Raw genomic sequence first — 9,092 nt, forward strand, 5'->3', positions numbered from 1 at the left:
AGCCCGGCGCAGAGCATATTTGGGGTGATCCCTTTGGGGTACAGCCGGGAGCACTCCTCGTTGCTGATGGTGTAAACCACCCCACACTGCAGCACGTCGGGGAAGTACCCTGGGGACAACGGGACGGGGGTCAGGGGGACGGGGGGCGGGGGGACGGGGGGGGGGACACGCGCCCCATAGAGTCCCAAAGGGGTCTGGACCACCTCGGGACACGAGGTTCTGGGGTGTCCCCGAGGTTCTGGGGTGTCCCCAAGACATCGAGGTGTCCCCAAGATATGGAGATGTCCTCCAAATATTGAGGTGTCCCCAAGGTTCTGGGGTGTCCCCAAGATATTGAGGTGTCCCCAAGGTTATGGGGTGTCCCCAAGATGTTGAGGTGTCCCCAAGACACAGAGACGTCCCCAAGATTTTGGGGTGTCCCCAAGACATCGAGGTGTCCCCAAGACATTGAGGTGTCCCCAAGATTTTGGGGTGTCCCCAAGACATTGAGGTGTCCCCAAGGTTCTGGGGTGTCCCCAAGACGTTGAGGTGTCCCCAAGATTTTGGGGTGTCCCCAAGACATGGAAATGTCCTCCAAATATTGAGGTGTCCTCAAGGCTCTGGGGTGACCCCAAGGTTTTGGGGTGTCCCCAAGACATCGAGGTGTCCCCATGGTTTTGGGGTGTCCCCAAGACATCGAGGTGTCCTCAAGACATTGAGGTGTCCCCAAGGTTTTGGGGTATCCCCAAGACACGGAGATGTCCTCCAAATATTGAGGTGTCCTCAAGGTTCTGGGGTGTCCCCAAGATGTTGAGGTGTCCCCAAGACATCGAGGTGTCCCCAAGATATGGAGATGTGATGTCCTCCAAATATTGAGGTGTCCCCAAGGTTCTGGGGTGACCCCAAGACATCGAGGTGTCCCCAAGATGTTGAGGTGTCCCCCAAGGTTCTGGGGTGTCCCCACGATGCTGAGGTGACCTCAAGATGTTGGGGTGTCTCCAGGGTTCTACGGTGTCCCCAAGGTTCTGAGATGTCCCCAAGACATTGAGGTGTCCCCAAGACGTCAAGGTGTCCCCAAGGTTTTGGGGTGTCCCCAAGACATTGAGGTGTCCCCAAGACATCGAGGTGTCCCCAAGACGTCGAGGTGTCCCCAAGATTTTGGGGTGTCCCCAAGATGCTGAGCTGATGTCCCCAAGACATTGAGGTGTCCCCAAGATGTCATGTCCCCAAGACATTGAGCTGATGTCCCCAAGATGCTGAGTTGTCCCCAAGACACTGAGGTGTCCCCAAGGTTCTGAGATGTCCCCAAGATGCTGAGAGGTCCCCAAGATATTGAGATGTCCCCAAGATATTGAGATGTCCCCAAGACATTGAGCTGATGTCCCCAAGATGCTGAGATGTCCCCAAGACACTGAGATGTCCCCAAGGTTCTGAGGTGTCCCCAAGATACGGAGGTGTCCCCAAGATGTCAAGGTGTCCCCAAGACCTCAGATGTCCCCAAGATATTGAGATATCTCCAAGGCATTGAGATGTCCCCAAGATGTCGAGATGTCCCCAAGGTTCTGAGATGTCCCCAAGATGTTGAGGTGTCCCCAAGATGTTGAGATGTCCCCAAGACGCTGAGGTGTCCCCAAGGTTCTGAGATGTCCCCAAGATGTCGAGATGTCCCCAAGATCTCAGATGTCCCCAAGATATTGAGATATCTCCAAGACATTGAGATGTCCCCAAGATGTCGAGATGTCCCCAAGACTTTGAGATGTCCCCAAGACACTGAGATGTCCCCAAGATGTTGAGGTGTCCCCAAGATGTCGAGATGTCCCCAAGATGTTGAGGTGTCCCCAAGGTTCTGAGATGTCCCCAAGGTTCTGAGGTGTCCCCAAGATACGGAGATGTCCCCAAGATGTTGAGATGTCCCCAAGATATTGAGATATCTCCAAGACATTGAGATGTCCCCAAGATGTCGAGATGTCCCCAAGGTTCTGAGATGTCCCCAAGATACGGAGATGTCCCCAAGACACTGAGGTGTCCCCAAGGTTCTGAGATGTCCCCAAGATACGGAGATGTCCCCAAGATGTCGAGATGTCCCCAAGATGTTGAGGTGTCCCCAAGGTTCTGAGGTGTCCCCAAGATACGGAGATGTCCCCAAGATGTCGAGATGTCCCCAAGACCTCAGATGTCCCCAAGATATTGAGATATCTCCAAGACATTGAGATGTCCCCAAGATGTCGAGATGTCCCCAAGGTTCTGAGATGTCCCCAAGATGTCGAGGTGTCCCCAAGATGTCGAGATGTCCCCAAGATGTTGAGGTGTCCCCAAGGTTCTGAGATGTCCCCAAGATACGGAGATGTCCCCAAGATGTCGAGATGTCCCCAAGACCTCAGATGTCCCCAAGATACTGAGATATCTCCAAGACATTGAGATGTCCCCAAGATGTCGAGATGTCCCCAAGACATTGAGCTGATGTCCCCAAGACGCTGAGATGTCCCCAAGGTTCTGAGATGTCCCCAAGATGTCAAGATGTCCCCAAGACACTGAGGTGTCCCCAAGGTTCTGAGGTGTCCCTAAGATACAGAGATGTCCCCAAGATGTTGAGGTGTCCCCAAGGTTCTGAGATGTCCCCAAGATGTCGAGATGTCCCCAAGACCTCAGATGTCCCCAAGATATTGAGATATCTCCAAGACATTGAGATGTCCCCAAGATGTCGAGATGTCCCCAAGGTTCTGAGATGTCCCCAAGATACGGAGATGTCCCCAAGAAGTTGAGGTGTCCCCAAGATGTTGAGGTGTCCCCAAGGTTCTGAGATGTCCCCAAGATACGGAGATGTCCCCAAGATGTCGAGATGTCCCCAAGACCTCAGATGTCCCCAAGATATTGAGATATCTCCAAGACATTGAGATGTCCCCAAGATGTCGAGATGTCCCCAAGGTTCTGAGGTGTCCCCAAGATACGGAGATGTCCCCAAGATGTTGAGGTGTCCCCAAGATGTCGAGATGTCCCCAAGATGTTGAGGTGTCCCCAAGGTTCTGAGGTGTCCCCAAGATACGGAGATGTCCCCAAGATGTTGAGGTGTCCCCAAGGTTCTGAGATGTCCCCAAGGTTCTGAGATGTCCCCAAGATGTCGAGATGTCCCCAAGATCTCAGATGTCCCCAAGATATTGAGATATCTCCAAGACATTGAGATGTCCCCAAGATGTCGAGATGTCCCCAAGACTTTGAGATGTCCCCAAGACACTGAGATGTCCCCAAGATGTTGAGGTGTCCCCAAGATGTCGAGATGTCCCCAAGATGTTGAGGTGTCCCCAAGGTTCTGAGATGTCCCCAAGATACGGAGATGTCCCCAAGGTTCTGAGATGTCCCCAAGATGTTGAGATGTCCCCAAGATATTGAGATATCTCCAAGACACTGAGATGTCCCCAAGATGTTGAGGTGTCCCCAAGGTTCTGAGATGTCCCCAAGGTTCTGAGATGTCTCCAAGATACGGAGATGTCCCCAAGATGTCGAGATGTCCCCAAGACCTCAAGCGGATGTCCCCAAGACTTCGAGACGTCCCCATCCCCCCCCTCCTCCTTCATCCCCTCCCCCCCCTCCCCCACCTCCCGTACCTTCGGGGCTGCTGGTGCTGCCCCACCCGGAGACGACGCACTCGGTGTCGGGGGGGGGACACTTTTTGGGGAGGGCCACGGGGTGGACGCGCCGGGTGAAGCGGACGGGTTTCTGGAGCTTGAGGAGCATGAGGTCGTTGTCGTGGGTGGTGGCGTCGTAGTCGGGGTGGACGAAGGACTGCGCCGAGGGGACGCACTGCTCCGAACCCTCTTTGGTCTTCAGGCTGTGGTCGCCCATCCGGATCGGGATCGGGCTGCGGCGGGACGGGAACGGGGGGGGAAACGGGGACGGGAGGTCAGCGCTGACCCTAAATGGTCAGCTCGGAACCTAAATGGTCAACTCAGACCCTAAATGGTCAGCTCGGACCCTAAATGATCAGCTCGGACCCCAGATGATCAGCTCGGACCCCAAATGGTCAGCTCAGACCCTAAATGGTCAGCTCGGACCCTAAATGATCAGCTCGGACCCCAAATGATCTGTTCTGACCCCAAATGATCAGCTCAGACCCCAAATGGTCAGCTCGGACCCTAAATGATCAGCTCAGACCCTAAATGGTCAGCTCGGACCCCAAATGATCAGCTCAGACCCCCAAATAATCAGTGCTGACCCCAAATGTTCAATTCTGCCCAAAAATGGTCATACTGGGAACGGGACGGCCGTACTGGGAACGGAACGGCCATACTGGGATCGGGACGGCCATACTGGGAACGGGACGGCCATACTGGGATCGGGATAGCCATACTGGGAACGGGATGGCCATACTGGGATTGGGATGGCCATACTGGGATCGGGATAGCCATACTGGGATCGGGACGGCCATACTGGGAACGGAACGGCCATACTGGGAACGGGACGGCCATACTGGGATCGGGACGGCCATACTGGGAACGGAACGGCCATACTGGGAACGGAACGGCCATACTGGGAACGGGACGGCCATACTGGGATCAGAACGGCCATACTGGGGTCGGGATGGCCATACTGGGATCGGGACGGCCATACTGGGATTGGGACGGCCATACTGGGATTGGGACGGCCATACTGGGATTGGGACGGCCATACTGGGATCGGGACGGCCATACTGGGAACGGAACGGCCATACTGAGAACGGGACAGCCATACTGGGATCGGAACGGCCATACTGGGATCGGGACGGCCATACTGGGATCGGGTCGGCCATACTGGGATCGGGACGGCCATACTGGGATCGGAACAGCCATACTGGGAACGGGACGGCCATACTGGGATCGGGACGGCCATACTGGGAACGGGATGGCCATACTGGGATTGGGACAGCCATACTGGGATCGGGACAGCCATACTGGGATCGGGACGGCCATACTGAGATCGGAACGGCCATACTGGGATCGGGACGGCCATACTGGGATTGGGTCGGCCATACTGGGATCGGAACGGCCATACTGGAATCGGGATGGCCATACTGGGATCGGAAAGGCCATACTGGGATTGGGACGGCCATACTGGGATCAGGTCGGCCATACTGGGATCGGGACGGCCATACTGGGATCGGGTCGGCCATACTGGGATCGGGACGGCCATACTGGGATCGGGTCGGCCATACTGGGATCAGAACGGCCATACTGGGATCGGGATGGCCATACTGGGAACAGGACGGCCATACTGGGATCGGGATGGCCATACTGGGAACAGGACGGCCATACTGGGATCGGAACGACCATACTGGGATCGGGACGGCCATACTGGGATCGGGACGGCCATACTGGGATCAGAACGGCCATACTGGGATCGGGATGGCCATACTGGGATCGGGACGGCCATACTGGGATCGGGACGGCCATACTGGGATCGGAAGGCCCCTCCCCCACCTCTTGGTGTCGCAGTGTGCGGCCGTCAGCACCCAGAGGCGGTCGATGAGGACCCCCCCGCAGTGGATGTTGTTGTGGGGGCCCAGGAGGACCACCTGGTGTGGGTGACGCTTCTTCTGGCAGCTGTGGCCGCCCACGATCCGGTTCTCGTCCCCCGTGGCCGCTGGGGACCGGAGGCACCGCTCAGCCCTCCCAGTTCCTCCCAGTTCCTCCCAGTTCCACCTGGATCCGCCCAGTTCCTCCCAGTTCCACCTGGGTCCTCCCAGTTCCTCTCAGTTCCTTCCACGTCTTCCCAGTTCCTCCCAGTTCCACCTGGGTCCTCCCAGTTCCTTCCACGTCTTCCCAGTTCCTCCCAGTTCCCTTCAGGTCCTCCTGGATCTTCCCAGTTCCTCCCAGTTCCTCCCAGTTCCTCCCAGTTCCCTTCAGTTCCTCCTGGATCTTCACAGTTCCTCCCAGTTCCCTACAGTTCCACCTGGGTCCTCCCAGTTCCTCCCAGTTCGTTCTGGATCTCCCCAGTTCCTCCCAGTTCCCTCCAGTTCCACCTCGATCCTCCCAGTTCCTTCCCAGTTCCTCCCAGTTCCCTACAGTTCCAATTGGTCCTCCCAGTTCCTTCTGGATCTTCCCAGTTCCTCCCAGTTCCACCTGGGTCCTCCCAGTTCCTTCCACGTCTTCCCAGTTCCTCCCAGTTCCTCCCAGTTCCTCCCAGTTCCACCTGGGTCCTCCCAATTCCTCCCAGTTCCCTTCAGTTCCTCCCGGATCTTCCCAGTTCCTCCCAGTTCCTCCCAGTTACTTCCACATCTTCCCAGTTCCTCCCAGTTCCCTTCAGGTCCCTCCTGGATCTTCCCAGTTCCTCCAGTTCCTCCCAGTTCCTCCCAGTTCCACCTGGGTCCTCCCAGTTCCTCCCAGTTCCTTCCATGTCTTCCCAGTTCCTCCCAGTTCCACCTGGGTCCTCCCAGTTCCTCCCAGTTCCTTCTACGTCTTCCCAGTTCCTCCCAGTTCCCCCCAGTTCCACTTTGATCCTCCCAGTTCCTCCCAGTTCCACCTGGGTCCTCCCAGTTCCTCCCAGTTCCCTCCAGTTCCACCTCGATCCTCCCAGTTCCTCCCAGTTCTTCCCAGTTCTTCCCAGTTCCTTCCCAGTTCCACCCAGTTCTTCCCAGTCCCTCCCAGTTCTTCCCAGTTCTTCCCAGTTCCACCCAGTTCTTCCCAGTCCCTCCCAGTTCTTCCCAGTTCTTCCCAGTCCCTCCCAGTTCTTCCCAGTCCCTCCCAGTTCCTTCCCAGTTCCTTCCCAGTTCTTCCCAGTCCCTCCCAGTTCTTCCCAGTCCCTCCCAGTTCTTCCCAGTCCCTCCCAGTCCCTCCCAGTTCTTCCAGTCCCTCCCAGTTACTTCCCAGTTCCTTCCCAGTTCTTCCCAGTCCCTCCCAGTTACTTCCCAGTTCCTTCCCAGTTCTTCCCAGTTCTTCCCAGTTCTTCCCAGTTCCTTCCCAGTTCTTCCCAGTTCCTCCCAGTTCTTCCCAGTTCCTTCCCAGTTCCTCCCAGTTCTTCCCAGTTCCTTCCCAGTTCTTCCCAGTCCCTCCCAGTTCTTCCCAGTCCCTCCCAGTTCTTCCCAGTCCCTCCCAGTTACTTCCCAGTTCCTTCCCAGTTCTTCCCAGTTCCTTCCCAGTTCCTTCCCAGTTCTTCCCAGTTCCTTCCCAGTTCTTCCCAGTCCCTCCCAGTTCTTCCCAGTCCCTCCCAGTTACTTCCCAGTTCCTTCCCAGTTCTTCCCAGTTCTTCCCAGTTCCTCCCAGTTCTTCCCAGTTCCTTCCCAGTTCCTCCCAGTTCTTCCCAGTTCCTCCCAGTTCTTCCCAGTGCCCTCCCAGTCCCTCCCAGTCCCTCCCAGTCCCTCCCAGTCCCTCCCAGTCCCCTCCAGTCCCTCCCAGTGCCCTCCCAGTCCCTCCCAGTCCCCTCCAGTCCCTCCCAGTTCCTCCCAGTCCCTCCCCCCTGCCCTCCCAGTGCTCCCAGTTCCCCCAGTGACCTCCCACCCACCTCCTCCCAGTGCCCTCCCAGTGCCTCCCAGTTCTTTCCCAACGCGGCCTCGCTCCCTCCCAGTTGCCCCCAGTGCTCCCAGTGCCTCCCAGTTCCTTCTTGCGCCACACCAGTTCCTCCCACTGCCTTCCCAGTTGCCTCCAGTTCCCTCCCAGTAAACCCTTTTGCGTCTCCCAGTTGCCTCCTCCATCCTCCCAGTGCTCCCAGTTCACCCCCACTTCCTTCCCAGTATCCTCCCAGTGTCCCCAGTTCACCTGTGGCTCTCTCCCAGTGCCCTCCAGCGCCTCCCAGTGCCTCTTTCCCTCCCACCAGTTTGCTCCCAGTGTCCCCAGTTCACCTCCAGCTCCTTCCCAGTGCCTCCCAGTATCCACCAGTAGCCACCAGTCCCCCTCCCAGTGCCCACCAGTAGCTCCCAGTCCCACCCAGCCCCCTCCCAGTGCCTTCCCAGTCCCTCCCAGTGCCCACCAGTTGCTCCCAGTTCCTTCCCAGCCCCCTCCTCATGCCCACCAGTCCCTCCCAGTGCCCCTCCCCCACCCCAGCCTCGTCCCAGTGCCTCCCAGTACCCCCCAGCCCCCTCCCAGTGCCCCCCAACCCCCTCCCAGTGCCTCCCAGTGCCCCCCAGCCCCATCCCAGTACCCCCCAACCCCCTCCCAGTGCCTCCCAGTACCCTCCAGCCCCATCCCAGTACCCCCCAGCCCCCTCCCAGTGCCTCCCAGTACCCTCCAGCCCCATCCCAGTACTCTCCAGCCCCCTCCCAGTGCCTCCCAGTGCCCCCCAGTCCCCTCCCAGTGCCCCCCCAGTCCCCTCCCAGTGCCCTCAACCCCTTCCCAGTGCCTCCCAGTGCCCCCCAGTCCCCTCCCAGTGCCCCCCAACCCCCTCCCAGTGCCTCCCAGTACCCTCCAGCCCCCTCCCAGTGCCTCCCAGCACCCTCCAGCCCCCTCCCAGTGCCCCCCAGTCCCCTCCCAGTGCCCCCCAAACCCCTCCCAGTGCCTACCAGTACCCCCCAGCCCCCTCCCAGTGCCCCCCAGTCCACTCCCAGTGCCTCCCAGTGCCCCCCAGCCCCTTCCCAGTGCCCCCCAGTCCCCTCCCAGTCCCTCCCAGACCCCTCCCAGTGCCCCCCATTCCCCTCCCAGTCCCTCCCAGCCCCCTCCCAGTGCCTCCCAGCGCCCCCCAACCCCCTCCCAGTGCCTCCCAGCACCCTCCAGCCCCCTCCCAGTGCCTCCCAGTGCCCTCCCAGCCCCCTCCCCGTGCCCAGCGGTCCCTCCCAGCCCCCCTCCCCTTCCCCCCCCCGCCCCGTCCCAGTGCTCCCAGTGCTCCCAGTGCTCCCAGTTCAGACCAGCAGCCAGCAGCAGCAGGGGCAGCACTCTCTCCATGGCGGCGTTGGGAACGGACGCGGCGCGGAGCGCTCAACGCTGCGCTATTAAACCCGGGGGGGGGGGGGGGGGGAGGGGGGGCGGGGACGGCGGCCACGCCCAGTACGCCCAGTGCTCCCAGTTCACCCAGTGCTCCCAGTGCTCCCAGTGAGCCCAGTGCTCCCAGTGCTCCCAGTGCTCGCAGTGAGCCCAGTGAGCCCAGTGCTTCCAGTGAGCCCAGTGAGCCCAGTGCCCCCAGTGCTCCCAGTGCTCCCAGTCCCTCCCAGTGTT

General features: G+C 59.2%; 1 protein-coding gene and 1 long non-coding RNA gene across 2 annotated transcripts; one reads left to right on the top strand and one right to left on the bottom strand.

Moving 5' to 3' along the window:
* Positions 1 to 4: 4 nt before the first annotated feature.
* Positions 5 to 8,836, bottom strand: LOC136050957 (kallikrein-6-like; the record flags this gene model as incomplete). The annotated part of the gene is made up of 4 exons (XM_065740153.1): positions 8,786 to 8,836; positions 5,430 to 5,592; positions 3,582 to 3,835; positions 5 to 109 (listed from the first exon to the last, which is right to left on the bottom strand). Coding segments are annotated over exons 1-4 (559 nt in total), but the record flags the coding sequence as incomplete, so codon positions are not given.
* On the top strand, positions 5,732 to 6,158 carry LOC136050960 (uncharacterized). Its single transcript, XR_010622443.1, has 3 exons — positions 5,732 to 5,795; positions 5,946 to 5,995; positions 6,106 to 6,158. It is a non-coding gene; the product is annotated as an uncharacterized LOC136050960 (long non-coding RNA).
* Positions 8,837 to 9,092: the final 256 nt, after the last annotated feature.

Source organism: Cyrtonyx montezumae, unplaced genomic scaffold (assembly GCF_038088225.1).
Source record: "Cyrtonyx montezumae isolate F1298 unplaced genomic scaffold, pur_monq_1.0 scaffold_257, whole genome shotgun sequence".
Classification (NCBI taxonomy): domain Eukaryota; kingdom Metazoa; phylum Chordata; class Aves; order Galliformes; family Odontophoridae; genus Cyrtonyx; species Cyrtonyx montezumae.